Genomic DNA, 20790 nt, shown 5'->3' on the forward strand with positions numbered 1-20790 from the left:
ACCGTTTCGGCATGTATCGGGAAAATTCCCCCCCTTCCTCCCTCCGCTTCCCAACAGGTAACTAATCCTACCCCCCTCCCACCCCGCCTTGCTGTCTCCCTACTACATCTATTGAGCTCAGTTAGTAGTCTCTCTTGTGCTTGGGATGTGTGCAATGGTGCTTATCCGGGGCCCCCTGTCACTTCCCCATCCTCTCCTGTGTGGGTCAATTCATTGTTCCCTTCCCTCGGAATCTACAGTGTTGTTCCGTCCTAACCTGGTCCCTGAGGGTTCTCTATTTGTGGAGGTCTCTCTCAGGTGGAAGCTTCAGATGCTCTGTCATCCCTCTTTAGGTCCGCCATCAGCCCCTCCCACGCCTGAGCGTGTTCCGGCTTGCCCACTCCACGTCTTGCATTTCTAAGTAGGACCCTGCACTCGCATCCAGCCCATTTCACCAGCTCTTGTTTCCATCTGCGCATGTTGGGGCCCTCCGGTTTCTTCCAGCTACTAGTAATTTCTCATTTCGCGATGATAAATGCCATGTCCTGAAACCTATCTGTGGTCTTGGTTTTGGCAGTGTGTGGGAACAGGTTGAGCAATACGTGGGCAGGTGTGCAGGGGACCAACCTCTCCTTTTCCCTAGCTGTCTCCTGTGTGACCTCCTGCCAGTACTGCGTTAAGGAGGTGCAGCTCCACATCATACGAGTAAAAGTCTCCCCTTGCGTATCACATCTCAAACTAAATTTTTAGTTGCTATTACGTCTGCTAGAAGGGTGAGTGAGGTACAGGCCCTTAGTTCCAAGCCTCCCTTCACATCCTTCCATGCAGATCAGATGGTGCTTAGACCAGAGATTATTACCCCCCTAAGGTGGTCACTCCGTTCCACTTGGGGCAATCCATTACTTGCCTACTTTCTACCCTTCCCCATATCCATCAAAGGAGGAGGAAAAACTTCATTGTTTGGACCCCAAGAGGGCTGTGAGTTTCTACATGGACAGAACCCATGAGTTCAGATTGGATGACCATCTGTTCATTGAATATGTGGGCAAGATGAAGGGGGGGAGAAGTACATAAGAGAACTTTATCCTGGTGGATATTCCTATGCATCAAGAGCTGCTATGTTATGGCTAAGAAGGAGCCACTTAAAGGTATTAAGCCACATTCTACCAGAGCCAGATCTTCAATTTCTGCTTTGGCTAGAGGTGTCTCTGTGGTTGACATCTGCAAAGCAGCAACTTGGTCCTCTCTCCACACTTTTGCAAAGCATTACTGCTTGGATTTGGAAAAGAGATGGGATGGCCATTTTGCTCGTTCTCTGTTAGAGGATTTTTTGGTATAGGCAGGCAGGCACCCTCCTCAGAGTGCTAGACTGCTCAGGGATTCTATTCAAAAGGTGAGGAGGATTCACGGACCAACCCAACTCCCCTTTGCCTGTCAGCTTATACCGAAAATAGGTATATATATAATATATATCATATGAATGTTTCTTATGAGATTATCTCCATAACTCATGAGGATGCTATTGACTTGGCAATTCAATTGCATGTGGTAATTTCAATAATATGACATGTACTGTATACTGTGTATGCTTATGGGAAATGTTGTTGGTTTACCCATTCGCCTCGAAGGCATGGAAGAAATGGGTGTAATCTGACATCTGTGGAGTCGCATGCTGAGTTCTCGTCGACGTGGGAGATCTATGTAGAAAGGTTTCAGGGTAATGCTGTGCACAGGGTATTTCAGAAGGTGAGAAATCCACAGGTAGAAACTGTATCCACCAGAAAAATTGTTACCGAAGATAAGTACTTGTTCTTTAGTGCAAAATGCAGCCTCTCATCAGTTTTTTACCCAAGGACTTATTTTGGACTAAAAGACCTCACAGTTGCAACATACTCATCATTCATCAAGCCTCAATAGAACGTAAATCCAATCCTGACATTCCTTAATTGCACAACATTCGAGCGCATGCACAGTGGCTTGCTGGGGCTTCTGATGATCAAGAACGACATAGTATCACTGTCAATTCAGCGCTCCAAGTAAATGATCTACAGGTGATTTCCATGCAACCTCTCTGCACCACTTACTTCCTAGGCAAATTGGTGCCGCGGTCCTAGTCTTCCATCCTCCCAAAGGTGATATTGCCCTTCCATGTCAGTCAATTGATTGCCTTGGTGAAATCTTTCCCTCCACCACAACTCGAAAAAGAGAAGAGGCTTCATCTGCTTGACCCAAGAGAGCTTTGAGCTTCTACAATGACTGATCATGTAGAATATCAACTCTTTGTGGGGTTCACTGTGACCATCAAAGGTGAGGCAGTTTAAAAGAGGACTCTGTCACGGTGGATAGTCCTCTGCATTAAAATCCGCTAAGCGCTGGCAAAAGAACCCTTCAAAAAACCTGCTGGCTTTTCCACTTGACACAAGGCTGCCTTTATGACGTTAGCAACAGGATGCCTCTTCTGGATACCTAGCAGACTGTGATGTAGGCATCAGTGCATACATTCACAAAACACTTCTACATTGACAGCCAGATCCAATGGGCATGTCATGTTGCCCACTCGGTCCTGCAAGACTTCGTAATCTGAGCATTCACTCCTCAGACAATACACTTTTCATGAACTACTTCTGTGTTATCTTTTCTATAAATGGAAAATCTACAGTTAATTAGAAGTATATGTAAAATGAAAAAGCCACTTAACCTTTGGTAATGCTCTTTTGTGTAGGTACTGTTTTCAACTGCAGATTCCTCACCAACCCTAACACCTCCTTGTTCTGAGTAATTTACTTATGTACATAAAAGTTCTATTTTGGCACACTGTCACCTGCAATTTGTTTGAAGTTATCCGCTTCGGAGGGCAGAGAAGGAGAACGTTTACGAAACTAATATCAGCACGCAGAACCAGCACTTTAATGTGGCTCTGCCCATCATATCTGAAAGAAACACGTTTGTTAGATTCTTTACCTTAGAATATCCTCAGGCGTCAGACTGGATCCTGAAAGTTTTCGTCAGCAGTACCCCTGCACGTCGGTAGGTGTTGTCTACGGCTCCGCGTCCGTCGTCGGCGTTGTGATCGTCGGGAAGACGTCGTCGGAGTCCTTAACGCTGCCCTCGCGCGCTGACGCCAGTTCTTCTTTTTTCCGCGCAGATCCGAGAAGAGCTAGTACCCTTAGTCACTTTTTGACTAACTTTTTTGTCTTTTTGATTATCTTTTTCGAGTCGACTTCGACTCCTGGTGCCGGTAGGAATGCCCGGTTTCAAGCCGTGTGACGCCTGCCACCGACTGATGTCGGTTACCGACCCCCACCGCCGGTGTCTCTACTGTCTAGGGACTGACCACGACGACAAGTCGTGCCCTGACTGTCGGGCTTGACCTCGAGGGCTAGGCGGGAGCGGTCCCGTAAGCTTCTAGAGATCCGACAGTCGGCTCCTCGCCGCTCGAGGTCCTGGTCGAGGAGGAAGTCGAGGGACTGGTCGCAGAGCCGTAGCCAGAACCGCTCGTCGGGTTCCAAGTCCTCGCATTCAGGTAAGGCGAGGCATGGGAAGAAGAAGTCAAAGAGGCGACATCGCTCTTCTGACTCCCTCGCCGGTTGCGCGACTCGGCCGAAGGTTCGGGTGACACCACCCATGCGGCTCCGCCGGAGCCGCTGGCGTCGCATCCAGCTCCACACCCTCCGGTCCCTGGGCTCAATGCGATGCCGGGCGAGATTCGAGACTTCCTCGTGGCCATGAGGACTCTCTTTCCGTCCTCGAGACCCGCGGGTCTGACTAGGGGTCCTAGCATGCCGGCGGCTTCGGCCTCGGCGCCGTCTGTGACTTCGGTCCCGACGCCGCAGGACCTCCTGGGATCCAGGCCTGGATCCCGGTCGACAGCAGTTGACCTCACAACTCCTCTGTTAGCGTGACCCCTATGGTGCCACTCCCGGCGCCCTCCCTGGTTTCAGTCTCGGTCCGGCGCCGCTGGGTGAGCAATTCATCTATTACCCGGCTCCATCATTTATGCCTGTTTATCAGGACAAGGTTGGAGCGGAGGACTGGGAGGGGTCTGAGGACCCTCTGGCACAACAGTGCCAGTTAAGTCAGGACTGGGCAGATGAGTGGGGTCAGGCCAGTGGTCTTGACACATCGCCTGACACTGGTTTCATCTCTCCTCCCTCTGTGGCTACGGAGGAGGGTGCTACATATGGTGTGGTGTTGCGCAGGACAGCCAAGGCCTTGGCTCTTGAGCTCCCTGCTGTGGCCGTGAGGACTAATCTCCTCACCGAGGTGCTTCAACCGCCGGTAAGCTCTTCGGAGCCTATGTTGCCATTCAATGAGGCCCTCACTGACGTTCTGATGGGCACTTGGTCCAAGCCCTCCACAGTGCCCCCTATGGATCGGAACATGGCCCGACGCCACTGCCCGGCTCTGGGCGACCCCTGCTTTCTGTCCATACACCCCACTCCCGAGAGTCAGTGATCCAGGCCTCTATGTCCTAGACCGCATATCCGACCGCTTCCCCGGATTGGGAATTCAAAAGGCTTGATCAGTGTGGGAAGAAATTGTTCTCCTCAGTCAGCTTGGGGTTGCGGTCCATTATTACCGCATGCCTTTTGGGCCGTTACACCCACTCTCTGTGGGATACGGTGGCGGACGTGCTGCCTCAGTGTCCGGAGGAAGCCCAGACACGGCTCGCCCAGGCTCTTACTAGGGGCGGGACGCAGCACGGTATTCCATCCGATATGGGCTTGATACCACGGACTCGCTAGGCAGAGCGATTTCCACGACGGTGGCGATCCGTCGCCACGCCTGGCTGAGGTCCGCCAATTTTTCGGGGGATGTCCAGAACACGCTCATGGGCATGCCTTTCGATGGCCGTCGCCTTTTCTGGGCGACAAAGCAGACAGTGCGCTTGAGTATTTCAAGGACTCCAGGGCCAAAGCCAAGTCCTTGGGCCTGTCGGGCCAGCGCCAGCAGACTTCTGCTTTTCGTCACTTTTGTGGCCAAGGAAGGGGCGCCCCCACACGTTTTTCCAGCCACAGAACCAACCTCAACGCAGTCACGGATGTGGTAACCTCCGTGGCGGTGCAGGGAGAGAGTGGCCCGGTCAGTCCACATCCACTCCCGCAGCATCTGCCTCAAAGCCTTCCTAGTCTGAGCTTCCAGGCCCATTCAATGCCAGTAGGAGGCAGGGTTCGCCATCACCTACTCCACTGGCGTACCATCACTTCGGACAGGTGGGTGCTGCAAATCGTCAGAAGGGGCTACTCCCTCCCCTTAGAGGCAACCCCTCCAGCCATGCCTCTGCAGTACCACCGCATGTTGGGGGATCACTTGCAACTTCTGCAGGAGGAAGTTAAGGCCCTCTTGGCCAAGGGGACCATTGAGCGCATTCCTGGGCCAGTAGTAGGACGTAGTTGCTACTCCCACTACTTTCTGGTTCCCAAGAAGGGCAAAGGGGGCCTGCCCCCTAACTTGGACCTCCGGAGCTTCAACGGCTTCCTCCGTAAGAAGAAGTTCAAGATGCTGACTTTAGCTCAGGTCCTGGCTGCCCTGTAGACTGGATGGTTGCGTTGGACTTGCAGGACGCATATTTCCACATCCCTGTCCTGCCGGCCCACCGGCGCTACCTCGGGTTCACGGTAGGCCACGAGCACTTTCAGTTTACCATGCTCCCCTTCGGCCTAACCAGCGCCCCTTGGGTGTTCACGAAAGTGATGGCGGTGGTCGCAGCTCATCTGCGCAGATTAGGGGTTCCAGTCTTCCCCTATCTCGACGACTGGTTATTGAAGGCGGGCACGCCCCAGACAGTCGTCTACCACCTCCAGACTACGGCCAATATCCTGCACTCGCTGGGGTTCTCCATCAACGTGCCGAAGTCACACTTGAGTCCCTCTAAAAAGCTCCTCTTCATCGGAGCAGTTCTGGACTCGGCGCAGTTTCGGGTTTATCCTCCCGAGCAGCGGGTTCGGGATATTCAGTCTCTGAGTTTCGGCCTTTACCCAGAGTTTCGGTCAGGCTGACGCTGCGGTTCCTGGGGCTTATGGCCTCCTGCATCCTGCTGGTACATCACGCCAGGTGGCGGATGCGGGCTCTACAGTGGGACCTGAAGTTCCAGTGGGCACAGCATCAGGGCAACCTTTCCGACCACGTCCTGATCTCAGAGGGCACTCAGAATCAGCTGCAGTGGTGGCTCACTGACCTCGATTGGGTCAGTGGCAGATCCCTCTCCTTTCCCCAACCGGAGCACACAGTGGTGACGGATGCGTCCCTCCTGGGATGGGGAGGCCACATGGGAGAGGCGGAGATCAGAGGTCTCCGGTGGAGTCCCGGCTCCATATCAACCTTCTGGAGCTGCGGGCGATCCGGCTTGCACTGAATGCATTCCTTCCCTCTGTCTGGGGAAGTGTAGTGCAGGTGTTCACGGACAACACCACTGCCATGTGGTACTGCAACAAACAGGGCGGGGTGGGGTCGTGGACCCTTTGTCAGGAGGCTCTGCGCCTCTGGACATGGCTGGAACACCAGGCATCACCCTGGTGGTTCAACACCTGGAAAGTTCCCTGAACGCCAGGGCGGACGAACTCAGCCACCAGTGCATGATGGATCACGAGTGGCATCTGAACTCGGATGTGGCGCAAGGTGTCTTTCAGTAGTGGGGAGAGCCTTGGTTAGATCTATTTGCCACCGAAGAGAATGCGCAATTTCATCAGTTCTGCACGTTGGAATTTCCAAGGCGGCACTCGCTCGGCGACGCTTTTTGACACGAGTGGAGTTGCGGTCTGTTGTACTCCTTTCCGCCTATACCACTTCTGCCCAGAGTGCTGAAGAAGATCAGGCGCGACCGGGCCCAAGTCATCCTTGTGGCTGCGGATTGGGCACGAAGGTACTGGTATCCCGAGCTACTCAGTATGTCAGTCGATCCCCCTATTCATCTGCCTCTTCAGGAGGACCTTCTGTCGCAGCAACAGGGGACGGTCCTCCACCCAAACCTGTCCAGTCTCCACCTACATGCGTGGAGATTGAGCGGAGACAGTTGAGGCCATTTGACTTGCCTCCTGTAGTCTGTGATGTCATTCTGGCAGCCAGGCGTCCCTCCACAAAAACGGTATACGCCTGCAGGTGGAACAAATTTGTGGCATGGTGCACAGCAAAGGCTGTGGATCCACTTTCTGCCGCTCTTTCAGAGGTTCTCCTCTTTCTTCTCTCTTTTGCCCAGCTGGGCTCTGCTCTGGGCACTATCAAGGGCTATCTCTCGGCCATTTCAGCCTTCTTGAGGCTTCCTGATCAGCCTTCTCTTTTCAAGTCCCCTGTTGTAAATAGATTCATGAAGGGCATCACACACGTGTTCCCTCCTGTTGCTTTTGTGATGCCTCAGTGGGACTTGAACCTGGTTCTTACTTATCTGATGTGCGCTCCCTTTGAGCCACTTCATAATTGCCCTCTTCGCCTTCTGACTCTCAAAACTTCTTTCCTGGTTGCCATCACCTCTGCCAGAAGAGTGAGTGAGCTCCAGGTTCTTTCATCTAAGCCTACTTTCCTCTCAGTCCATTCGGACAAGGTTGTTCTGAGGACTCGTCCTTCTTTTCTGCCCAAGGTTGTTGCTGCCTTTCACATCGGCCAGTCCATTACCTTGCCCACCTTCTTTCCGCCTCCGCATCCCTTGAAAAAGGAAGAGAGGCTCCACCATCTGGACCCAAAACGTGCGCTCTCCTTTTACCTGAACCGCACACAACAGTTCCGGGTGAACGACCAACTCTTTGGTGGCTACGTGGGCGCTAACAAGGGAAGGGCGGTGCACAAGCGGACTATCTCTCAGTGGGTCATTTTGTGCATCAAGGTCTGTTATTCCTTGCCTAAAAAGGAGCCTCCTGTGGGGCTGCGCCCCCATTCCACTCGGGCCACGGCGGCTTCTACTGCCCTGGGTCGGGGAGTCCCTTTGCAGGACATTTGTCAGGCAGCTACGTGGGCCTCGCTGCACACGTTTGCCAAGCACTACTGCCTGGACATTCAAGTCCGGGGAGATTGCTTTTTTGGCCGTTCCGTTCTCCAGGACTTCCTGGTGTAATCTTTGTTCGCAGGCCCACCCCCGGGGTTGGTATTGCTGGGGTATCTATTTTAAGGTAAGGAATCTAACTAACGTGTTTCTTTCAGATGAACAAGTTACTTACCTTCGGTAACGATATCTCTGTAAGAAACATTAGTTAGTTAGATTCATTACCACCCCACCTATCCTCCCCGTTCTGCGAACCGATATCTAGGGTTAAGGTATCTACCTTTGAGGGCCCTAGTTTCATGGCACCAGTGTCCGTTTCTTGCATGGCTCTGCGTTCCTGGCGTGGAAAGCTATGTAGAGAACTGACGTCAGCACGCGAGGGCGGCGTCTAAGTACTCCGACGACATCATCCCGGCGCCGCTGACGGACGCGGAGCTGCAGATGACGCCTACCGACGCGCAGGGGTACTGCTGACGAAAACATTCCGGAACCAGTCTGACGCCTGGGGATATTCTAAGGTAAGTTATCTAACTAACTTATGCTTCTTACAGATATATCGTTACCGAAGGTAACTAACTTGTTTTTTAAGGGCAGTGGGAAGTCACTGCAGCTCTATATGGTGCCAATTACTGGTGCATGGAGCTAAAAATCTCTAGATTCAGTCTTGCACTAGGAAACATTTTAAACATAAGGAATCTGTTAGAAAGAATATCCACTAGAAAGAGCATTACCAAAGGTAATTAACTTATTCTACTGATGGCTATGCATCTTCCCTCAGATTCCTTCTCGTCCTCTAACTGCTCCACTTCTGACTGGAGGGAACTTTTAGCTGTTACTTGGTCCATTGTCTTCGACTGTGACACTGATGGGATGTGGAAAAACTAGCAGATGTCCCCAGTGCTTGTGACTGATTATTGGGTGTTCATGATAACTGAAGCTTTGTGGACTGGCAGCAAAGGCAAGCAACTACTGTTTAGGATTATTTCCAACTCCAATCTGACATTTCAAATGATTCACGTTAGGAACTGGTAAGAAGATGCATATTAATCTGATATAATTTTACCAAAGATAACGTTTTCTTAGTTATTTTTGGTTTTTTTCATAGAGCATCTAGAGCATATTTTTTAATGAATGATTCTGATGCTTTCTTCTGTTTTTACATTTCATGAGTTCAACAAAAGGCTAGAATAATCTTGTCAAGCTTGACAAAAAAAGAACAAGTAACTCATCCTGTAATTATTTTATCTTTTTATGTACTTTTATGTAGCATTTACAATTGAACAGTACCAGCAACATTTACTGCAACTGGCATTAATGCAGAAGCACCAGCTTAGCCAAATTCATCTGCAGCAAACAAATTGCAACACCACAGCAAATCATTCACAGGTAAGTGATTTTATTTAGGCTAATCTTGTGCCTTGATCTTAACCGTATTTCTCCGTCACTCAGAATTGGATTACTTCAGGTTCTGCATCGTAAGATTCTCACTGATTGTCATGAACGTTGAATATTCCCAGCTGTGAACGGAGTTACCGGAACACATACATATTTATTATTTATTTATTTATTACACTTATATGGCCCATCAGCTACCCAGAGGGTTTCCCAGCGCCTTGGATCCGTATTGTACCAGGTGGAATGCATTTTAACATAATAACTGATGTTGGAGGTATTCACCTAATGTTGAACAGTTTGGTGAGTCCTTCATAAGTCTGTGACAGGCCAACTTTGACTGCATTTTTTCTACATAGAAGACTATAATAATATGATATCCGTTATAACTCTTATCCACATTGCAGTATTCAAAATGTGTACTATAATGTAAGATCACCTAAATCCCCCACTGTAACTGTAGAGAAAAAATGAAGTGAAAGGTGTCTGTCAGGTCCTCGCGTGCATTACCTGCACTCAAAATACACTGTAGCTTTAAGAGACCCAGCAGCTCCATTTTCCCAGCATGCACTGTACAGGCAGTTTGCCTCAAAGCCCAGTGTTCTTTTTACCAGCTCGTGCTGACTGAATCTAAGAACACTTCAGGTTCATAAACCAATCTTTCTTTCTGAGAGTTTTTTCTTCAGAAAGTTACCATTTCTTACTTACTTCGATGTCTTTTTAGGAATTTAACACCCTCCTTAATTTTTAACACCATCAGGAGTGTTTGTCTTCTAAAATGCCATCACTTTTTGTGAAGTGCCCCACCTGTGAGAGGAAAAAGGCTGTCTGACCCACATTGATTATCCAGTATTGGGGTATCTTTCATAGATTCACATGCCTGAATCATTCCCCGTCGTTGTGATGGGAGTCCCGCGGTAAAATATTCAAGCAGTGCTTTAAAAACCTCATAGGCTATAAAGGGTCAAGGCCATCTAAACAGTAGCCTATCTTTGTCCTTTTTTTAAAAGGACTAAATGTTGGAATCCAGCTAATCGGCTGTTAGCACTTTCTAGAACACTCCCAGCAGAAGAAATTCTCTTCAAATTTTCACCGCACATCGTGTGGAGGGGAGTCTCTCTGAGTGCTACTCAGTTTTTCTCTTCAGCTTTCTCAAATGTTGACATCATTTCAGACAGAAAAGGCCTTTTCCGCCCATGTTAAACCTTTGGCAAGTAAAGAGTCCATATGGATGATCCGCATAAGGAGTATATTTATTGCCTTTCCCTAAGGCATGAAGTGGGAGAATGCAAGATCTGCTGCACCTTCTCAAATAAAACCCTCAAGGACAGAGAGGTAAGGTTGTTATTGTGGCTTCAGACCACTAAACACCAGTTGCATTTTTCTGACTTAAAAGATGACAGAGCCTCTACATCCCAAAAGAGGGCCAGATCAAAGGATAGTTCCTCAGGTGAAGGAAGAAAGCATCATAAGCCTTCCCAGAACACCTAAACTTCAAAAAAAGAGAAAGTTGATAAACACTCTTCTGAGCCGGCATTATCTATGTCTTTTACGCCTGTCAGGAAGGAAGGAGATCATCCTGGAGCCTCCTCTTCAGTTCCTGTGACTAAGAAAACCCTTAAAAAATCATTGGCAATGACACTTCCTCTTTCCTCGACGACATTCTGTGTTACATCGACTACGCTATCATTGACGACAACTTTGACGGCGATCCAGGCTCCTATACTATCTACTGGAGTATCCGCATCGACGACCAGGACCGTCAACGCTCCCTCATCGACTAAGATGCCGTCGGCGAAGATCCAGACGACAACCAATTCGTCGACGAGTGTTCCGATGACGACATCAAGAAAGATACCATCGACGGGGATACCGTTGATGACAACACCGTTGACAATGGGATTTCCTGTTCCTATGATTTCTGCACCGTCTACGCCACCGTCGACGAGAATTGCTCAAGTCACCAGAGTAACCAAGATGTTCCTGCGCCCATCCATGCAAGCGTATAGCAAGGGTTTGCCCTTCTGTCACATCGCTGGGAGGTTATGTAGAAGAGGATGAAGATAATGATGACCATGATGATCTTTCTGGGGCAACTCACAGCCCATCTGAGCTTCACGTAAAGTGTCAAGATGATGTGGATGACGGGGATGAGGACTATCATGATGAGACGCAATACTACCAGCAGGGGTATATGGCTCTGCGTCAAAGTTACGCTCCAGGGACATGGCCCATCTTCCATCATCATTGACAAAAGAGCTGCAGGCCATTTTGGCGGATTACCGACAGAGGTTTCCACCACAACAGAATCAACCAGACATGCTGGTAACTCAAGTAAATCCTAGCCAGCCACTCAACCGATTGCACACCTGTGAATATTCCGGACCAGCGGACGCTGCAGCACAAGAGACTTCCTCCTCAGAAGAGGATAGAGAGGAATGTGAGCTGCCAGATCCAGTCACTGCTCCTGACCCTTGAGATGACTATATTATTACAGCTCCTTCCCCTCTTCCGCACCTTCCATCAGACTCTCCTCTGGAATGTATCGGAGGATTTTACAACCTAATGCAGAGGGCAACCAACAGGTTTCATCTGCCTATTGCAGTAAAACAGACAGAATGCTTCTTATATGACTTCAGGGAGGACACGAGGAAACTGGTACACTCCATACTTATTATAGATCATATATGGCAGGAAGGCATCAAGATAATGAAAACACCAGCGCCATACCACCGGTGCTGCCCCATGTTGAGAAGAAGTATAGGGATCCGGAAGACTCTTCATCTTGCCTCGTTGGTTATCCCAAGCTGGTTTCGGTCATTCCTCAGGCTGCACAAAGACGCTCTAAAAACCCTGCTACTCCGATTACTACTCCTCCAGATAAAGAAGGGCGTAGGATGGACATTTTAGGAAAACATTTTCTTCTTTGACAGCTGTGACAATTAGGGCAGCAAATGCTCTAGCCATTATGAGCCACTATGACCACCAAATGTGATCTGACATGGCAGGGTTAATAAACCTTATCCCAGAAGATAAGAGGCACGTAAGATACTAGTGAAAGGTTAGCGTGCAGCTTCAGAAACCATTTTCTGTGCCCTTGACGTGGCCAATACTGGCTTTAGACAACTGGCAGGAGCTGCTGTGCTCTGACGTCAACGATGGCTGAAAGCAACCACCCTTGGACCAGAGGTGCAGATGAAGGTTTTGGACATGACTTTCGATGGTGAGTCCCTCTTCGGTAAGCACATAGATGAGGCGCTGTTGGTTATTAAAAATTACACGGACACTGCAAAGTCGTTGGGCACACTAGAATACAGAAGGGTGCTTTTCAGAGGTGCTAGAGGGCAAGGATTTGCCACGTACAAGGGTATCGGCCATACCAGTCACAGTATCGACAATCTTATAATCCTCCATCTTACCGTCAGTCGTCTACAGCTGGTTTCTCTCACCCGGGAGGCCGCAAGCGAACTCCTCAACAAAGGTTGTGATTCTGGCATAAAACAATGATCACAACAGGGTACCAACCCTCCTCCCCTTCCAGCCTGTGGGTGCAATGATTTCCAGCTAAGTCCACCAGTGGCGCGAAGATCTCTGGGTGTTGTTCCTTGTCACCAATGGTTACTCTAGAATTCCTTCATCACCCTCCAACTACTCCACCCAAGGGTCCCTTACCCCTCCCCGTCTTCACTTTCTACGAAAAGAAGCTTTGGTGATGCTTGCCAAAGTAGCGATAGAGGAGGTGCTGAAGTCACAAACGGAAAAAGGTCTGTATTCTTGTTTTTCCCAAATGCAAAGGAAATCAGGAGAATGGAGACCAATTCTGGACCTAAGGAATCTCAACAAGTTTCTCAAGAGACAGACGTTCAGAATAGTAATGCTTTCCGACATCCTAGGTCGCTTAAACGAAGGAGATTTCATGACTTCGCTAGACATGGAAGACGCATATTTTCATATTCCAATTCCTTCAGGCCTTCTGAGATTCTTAAGATTCAGAGTGTCTGATTTTGTTTGGCCTCAAGTCAGCACCACGGATTGTCACCAAGCTTCCTGGCACCCGTAGCAACAGCCCTCTAATCTCAGGAGCTTTGAGTATTCACGTGTCTCAACTGTCTGCTCAAAGCACCAACAGCGCTGGTAGCAAGTCGAGCTACAAGCATCTGCCTTCACAAGTTCAGGACGTTGGGACTCACTATAAACACAGAGAAATCGTCGTACCAATCAACTCAAGTCATATCCTTTCTGGGAGCGTCCATAGACCGCATTCAATGCAAAGCGTTTCTGTCTCACAAAAGATACGTCTTAAAGACCATATTAAAAAAGGGTCAGTTTCTGTGCGAATGTACAAGTCGCTCCTGGGGATGTGCTCTTCAGCAATAAATCTGGTGCCACTAGCCAGACTGGAGATAAGGCTTCTTCAAGAAGAGCTACAAAAGCAATGACAACAGGCTTCGGGATCCTTCAAAGGCATAATTCAGATCACATCACAAATGGTGAATGCACTGCAATGGTGGTTTCATGCACCAAATCTTCTACAAGGCCTTTCCTTTCTCCAGACTATCCCAGACTTCATATTGACAACGGACGCCTCCATGGAGGGCTGGGGAGGTCACCTGCAAGAATTAAAAATTCAGGGCAAATGGTACTCTACGCAGAAGCATCAGCACATCCAATCTCTTCAGGCTTTCTTGCAGAAAATAGCGTGCTCCTTCGTGCTGGATCGTACGGACAATACGACCAGCATGTACTATGTCAACAAACAGGGAGGATCAAGATCCATTACGCTGTCTCAGGAGGTGCAGGAGTTATGGGATTGGACAACCAGGCATGGGAGCTCTTCAAAGGGCGAGCATGTCCGAGGTCTGCATAAAACTGTAGCAGACAAGTTAAGCAGAACTCAGACTATTTGTCACGAGTGGGAGCTCGACCAGTCCCAACTTGACAAGGTATTTCGAAGGTGGGTCCAGTCAGCATTGGATGGACCCCTTTGTGTGACGAAGGAGAACGCCAAAGGCCAGTGATATGCCAGCAGATTCCCTCTACCAGGATCAAGCTCTTTTAATGCGATGGTCAGGGATATATGCTTACGCTTTTCCCCATCCCGTTAATTTCCAGGGTATTAACCAAGATGTAATCAGAAGGCTGTTGTCTGATACTGATAGCCCCACGTTGGCCCAGGCAGTACTGGTTCCCTGAGCTGCTCCTGCTGTCCGCGTCGTAGCTCATTTGCCTACAGCCATCTCCATCTCTCTGATTGAGGGACAAGTGCCGAGTGATTCATCCAGACCTGCAATCTCTTCATTTGCACGCATGGCTTCTGAGTTCATAGAATTCAGGGATATGGATATCCTGCAGGAGTGCAGGGAAGTTATTGCCAAACCAAGGGCGGATAGCACTGTTATGTTACGTTATGTTATAGGTTTTTTAGAGCGCACAGCTGCCCCAGCAATGGGGCGCCCCGGCACTAATTGTAGCAGATGATAGGAGGAGACTGAAAGAGAGAGGCAAGGCCTATAGCGTAAGAAAAAGATGAGTTTTAATAGCTTTACAAAATGAGGTGTGGTTGTTGATACTACGAATGTGAACCGGGAGAGAGTTCCAGAGTTTCACAGCCAGGACGAGCGTCCACCTGCTCGCTCTTTCCTCACCCGAGGAACAAACCTCCATATGCTGGCCCGCAGATCGTAGATGGCAAATGGGTGTGTAGGGTGAGAGCAGGTTTGCCAGGATATCTGAGGAAAAGGAATTCATGATTTTGTGGGCAATCCAGAGTGACTTAAACTCAATGCGTTTCGCCACTGGCAGCCAATGAAGTCTGTGGATGGCGTTGGTCATGGGGCAGGTTCTTGGGCGGCCAAGTAGGGTTCTGGCAGCTGAATTTTGAACCCTTTGCAGACGTAGGTTTTCAGTCTTAATAGCCCCCAGGTAAAGAAAACTAGCATAATCCAGCCTAGATAGAACAGAGGCCTGAATGAAGACTTGACGAACTGTGGGCTCAAAGAAGCCCAGCAGTGGTTTGAGCCTGCCAGGAGTCCAAAACAGGTCCGAGCTACTTTTAGTTTGGGCCTGGAGATTCAGGGCAGAATCAACCCAAACTCCCAGGTTTTTGACCCCCTGTCGAGGGGCTGGAGCACAGCCCAAAATCAGAGACTACCAACTCTCACTCCACAACTCAGTATATTTCCCCACTAGCAAAATCTCTGATTTGCTTGGATTTAGCTAGAGACAGTGCACAGTCATCCACTATCAAGACATACTGCCTAAAGTGGAAGCGATTCTGGTTCTGGTGGGAACAAAACTACCTTCACCTGCTTCAAGCGCCTCTGGATCAGATTTTACTGTATCTCCTCTCTTTGGTGAAAAATCAGGTCTCACTTTATCTTCAGTGAAGGTTCACCTGGCTGCGATTTCCCATTATAGGAAGTCTCCTTAAGTTACTTCTCTCTGTGCCTCAAGTCTTCTAAAAACAATTCATGAGGGGTCTCTTCAGCGCATTTTCCCGGGTGCGTGCGTCCGCTCCGAAATGGAAGCTTAATAGCCGTTTGAACCAATTCACAAAGCAAGGCTCAAGTTTCTCACCTCGAAGGTGACCCTCCTACTAGCTCTCTCATCTGCGAGGAGGGTTAGCGAAATACAAGCTTTTACAATCAAGGAACCTTTTCTGCATTTCACTGAGAACTCTTTAGCTCTGCGAACGAACCGAACTTTTATTCCAAAATTCCTGACATAGTTTCCCCTCAACGAACCAGTGATATTGCAATCCTTTTTTCCAAACCCATCTAGCCCAGTAGAACGGGCTTTGCATACATTTGATATTAAGAGATGTTTAAAATTCTACCTGCATAAAACAAAAGATATAAGGAAAACTGATGTGTTACTGGTTGCTTATGGACAAGGTAAACAAGGAACAACAGTAACTAAGGCCACGGTTGCCAGGTGGGTCTCTTCTGCGATCCAACTCTGTCACGACAAGGCAAACAAACCTCTAACAACAAGAACTAAAGTGCACTCCACCAGGACAGTTTCTACGTCAGCAGCTCTGTTTGCTGGAGTGAAATTTGACTAGATATGCCGTGCTGTGACATGGAAAAATGACCACACTTTTGCAAGACATAACTGTCTACAATCTACACAGCGTGAGGATGCAGCTGTGGGCCAAGCGCTACTGCATCATCTCTTCAATTAAGGTCTGCCTCTTTATTTGTTATGAGATACTTTTTTCTATTCTCTTATATGCATATGTATATGCATATGCATATGTATGCATATCTATGCATATATGTATGCATATGTGTAGGAGAGTAGGGTCTGCAATCCTATGATCACCCAGATTTTTGCTTTTTGCTGCACTGGTTTACGACTTTCCCTGGCTGTGGGCCTGCTAATCAGACCCACAGCCTAGCTGTTCTCTCTATCCAAATTGTACTCAGGTACTGAATTGGCACTGGGCCCTCTCCAAGTCCCTGTACCCAGGGCTGAGGTGCACCCAGAAGTCTCCCAGGGGCTGAAGCATGTATTGTGCCACCCCTGGACTGACTAACTAAACTGACACAACTGGCTGCACGACAGCTGGGGCAAGGTGGTGTACTCACCCTTTGCTTTAGATATAGTATACCTATATCTAACCCTAAAATGGACACACAGATCTCCTATCAGTCACTCCTATGGCAGGCCTTAACAATCCTGAAGGCAGAGTGCTTGGAATCGTGTGAGATGGTGCTCTGGCATGAGTTGAGCCTGTCTGCGGCTTTCGGGATCTATCCCTTAGCCGTTTCCATGATATCGCATACCATATACTATTAAGTGCATTATAATCCTCGCGGTTATATGCCAACTCTGGTATCGCTTTATCAAAACATGTCGAGTAAGGTGTCATACGAATTGGAATACTAACCCCTCGCCAATTCTGGCGACGGGGTTAGCATTCCACCCTTCTAGAGGGACACGACATGTATGTAACCTCTAACCCCGATTAAAGTCAAACAGAGCCTCAGCTCCACAAAATGGATGCTGCCACCGAGACACAAGTCTGCCCTCCTGCTGCTGGGAGTCCTCCCAGAGCAGGAGATAAGGACAAAGGGTTTCCTGCCAGGGGCGGTGCCAGCACCGTCCCAGACAGGATTTTGTGTATCCTAGGTAGGCAGGGCTTCAGAGGAAGGTGACTGCAAGTGGCACCCCGGTGCTCACTGTGCATAGGCCGGCTGAAACCAGTTCCAGGGGTACTCCAGCCCCTGGCCTGGGGAAAGCCCGCCAAAGGAGAGGGGTGTAACCACCCCCCTCCTGGTCCCACCCCTAGGGCAGGACTTAGTCGCGTGCCAGCCCCCTTTTCCCAGATAAAGGTAGGAGCAGGCCCCCTTCCAAATTAGATCATCTTTGGAATCAAGACACGACTTTCTACGAAAGGACATCAAGATTTCTTCTTCAAGATTCTCCCTTGTGACTAAAGAGTAGTCACCCTGCATCCGCAGGCACCATCCTAAGAACACTGCGGTCTGCTGTAAGTCCTTCCTCCGGAATCCGACTGCCCAGCTCGACAAGACCCGGCTTCCCTGGCCCCTCCGACCTCTACTCACCTCTACAGCCAAGCTGAGAACCGTGAGTGCGACGAGACCTCAAGGGACCGACTATTGCCAAGACTGCACGACTTCTTCACAGCAAGCCCGCCGAGTAATCTCCTGGCGAGTGCTTTGGGGTCCGAGAAGCCCCAACCCTGAGCAGCTCCAGCACCGAAGAGCAGCCCCCCAGCATCTCCACGATCGGCGTGGGGGCCCGTCTGCTTTTTGCTGCTCACCGCGTTGTTTGGCTACTAGCCCGCTGGCTTGTGGCCTTCTGAACGACGCCCGACGACATCACTGCTGCTGGTCTGGTTGCTCCAGACTGGCTCTTGCTCCCTTCCAGAAGAGGAGCACCCCGGACCCTCCTGGTCCACTCAAGACGCCATTTTGAGTCCACCGCATGGGCTTGAATTAGCCAAGGCTTTGTTGCCCAATCCTGGGTTCTTCGACGCCGACAGCTTCATCCATCGTGGGACAGCTCGCCTCTCCATCCTGGTCGCCGACAACGCCTCCTGGTCCGTGAGATCTGCAGAGTACAGCGTCGCCCACTCACCTAGTCGAGGTGACTACCATCCGGTGCCCTCCTGGTGCCCACTGACTACTGGCTAGTAGTCACGAACTTGGTCCCCTCTGCTTTCAGGTGTCATCCATCTTTAAGATCCAGGCTTGGATCAACTCGAACTCTCTTCACTGGTCGCCTGCCAGCATCTTTCTTCCAGGCTCCTGGTTCGTCTACGAGGATTCCCGACGTCTTTTGAGACCTATGCAGCTGCAGCCCCTGGGCTAGGTAACTTCGGCATTTCGGTGCCCCAGCATAGCCTCACTATCCAAGGGTCAGGATCCACTGTCGTTTTCTCCCTACCAGGTCGGGTTCGCCCGTGAACACTAACTTTAACTTTACTAGCTATCATAGACTTTGTCCCGCATCCCGCGTGAGAGTGCACACTCTGCACCCGAGTCCCCTGGGTCTCCTAGAAGTAATCTAACGATTCCATAGTCAAGTCCTAGCGATTCCAAAGCCTATTAGTACTGTACTTACCTGCTAGTAATTTCGCATTCCACTTTTAGAGTATATGGTTTTCTGTGCCCCTCGGGCATTTGTATATACTGTGCTAACTTAAGTATTTTCGTAAGAGTTTTGTTGTGTGCCTAGCACCCTCTCCTCATAAAGAGTACAGGGCTGTTGTGATTCTAATAAATACACTGTTTATTTTCATAACACTTGTGTGGTGTCCTTTCACTGGGTGTTCAAGGGGTAATGTGATGGTAAAACAGCTGGCTTAACAGGCCCTCTAGAGTCTTAGCATTAGACTGCTCGTATCCATGCTACTAGGATAGCTGGTCTATAAGGTTGACTTACAACCAATCATCAATAAGGGTTGTTTGGGCTGATATATAGTGATCACTAGAATAGTGAGCACTGCACATCAGGCCAACTTCTCACATCTGAAAGAAACAGGTTAGTATTAGATTCCTTACCTTAGAATATCCCCAGGCGTCAGTCTGGATCCGGAAACTTTTGCGTAGCAGTACCCCTGCGCGTCGGTAGGCGTCGTCTGCAGGCGTCCCCTGCGGCTCCGCGTCGTCGGCGTCGTGCGCCGTGATGACGTCGCTGGAGTATATAGACGCCGCCTCCGCGCGCTGACGTCAGTTCTTCTTTTTTCCGCGCCAGTTAGCGCAGATCCGAAGAGCAGTACTCCGGTCTTTTGACCAAGTTTTTTGTTAACTGATTGATCTTTACGGTGCCGGTAGGATGCCCGGTTTCAAGAGTTGTGACGAGTGCGACCGCATGATGTCGGTCACCGACCACCATCGACTCTGCCTCCGGTGTCTGGGCGCGGACCACGACGTGGAGTCCTGCGTCGACTGTCGGGCCTTGACTGGAAAAGCTAGGCGGGAGCGGTCCCGCAAGCTTCTCGAACTCCGGTTGTCGGCCCCGCGTCGAGAGCGGTCCCGGTCCGGTCGGAGGTCGAGGGAGCGGTCGAGGGAGCGGTCGCGGAGCCGCCATGGGCGCTCCGGGAGTCGCCACCATTCCTCCGGCTCGTCAGGTAAGCACAAGAAGTCGGGGCGTCGCCATCGCACCCCCGACTCCCCCCGACGCCCGCGTGCTGCGGCCGGGGGCTCGGGTGACCCCACCCCCGCGGTCCCGCATGGGTCGCCGACGCCGTCTGCCCCACACCTGTCGGTCCCTGGGGAAGGCGCGTCGCGTGAGGAGATCGAGGCCTTCCTCATTGCTATGAGGGCGAGGTCTTCTCCGGCGGGGCCTTCGGCGCCTGCGGGCCCGTCGGTCCCGTCTGGGGGCCCGAGCGGTTCGGGTGCTCCTGCCCCGGCGCCGCCGGTGGCTCCGGCCCCGGCGCCGCTGGTTCCCTCTGGTTCGTCGCCGGCTGGTCTCCCGGCCTCTCCGGCGTCGGTTCCTGTGGGCCAGCCCAGGGTACCGCCCCCGCGTGGTGCAGCGACTCCGCCGTCGGCTCCGGCCGGCGTCGGGTCCCCGGCACCGACGCCGCGCGGCGCCACCCCCCTTTCCTCCCCGACTCCGGACTCGGAGCCGGACCGGCGTCGGCCGACGCCGGACCCGACGCCGATGGGGCCTGTTGACCCCGATGTCTATATCGTCGACCCAGAATATGGGTATGACGAGGAGGAGTATGGTGAGGGTTGGGAGGGGTCTGAGGACCCTCTATCCCGTGCCTGCCAGTACGATGTGGACTGGGTAGGTGATCTGGGTGATGCCAGTGGCCTGGACGAGTCGCCCAACCCTGGGTTTGTCTCTCCGTCCCCTGTGGCGTCCGAGGCGGGTGCTGCCTATTCGGTGGTCCTGATGAGGGCTGCCAAGGCCTTACACCTTGAGCTCCCCGTCGCGAAGGTCAAACCGAATATCCTGACGGAAGTTTTTAA

General features: G+C 50.6%; 1 protein-coding gene across 3 annotated transcripts in view; it reads left to right on the forward strand.

Annotated features, from left to right (window-relative positions):
• Window positions 1-20790, forward strand: part of EPC1 (enhancer of polycomb 1) — a 1518836-nt gene that overhangs the window by 956400 nt on the left and 541646 nt on the right. For all 3 annotated transcript variants that reach the window (XM_078663339.1, XM_078663341.1, XM_078663340.1), the window contains exon 11: window positions 9219-9337. In XM_078663339.1, the coding sequence (XP_078519465.1) occupies window positions 9219-9337 (119 nt within the window). The remainder of the gene's footprint in view (window positions 1-9218; window positions 9338-20790) is intronic.

Source organism: Lissotriton helveticus, chromosome 10 (genome assembly GCF_964261635.1).
Source record: "Lissotriton helveticus chromosome 10, aLisHel1.1, whole genome shotgun sequence".
Taxonomy (NCBI): domain Eukaryota; kingdom Metazoa; phylum Chordata; class Amphibia; order Caudata; family Salamandridae; genus Lissotriton; species Lissotriton helveticus.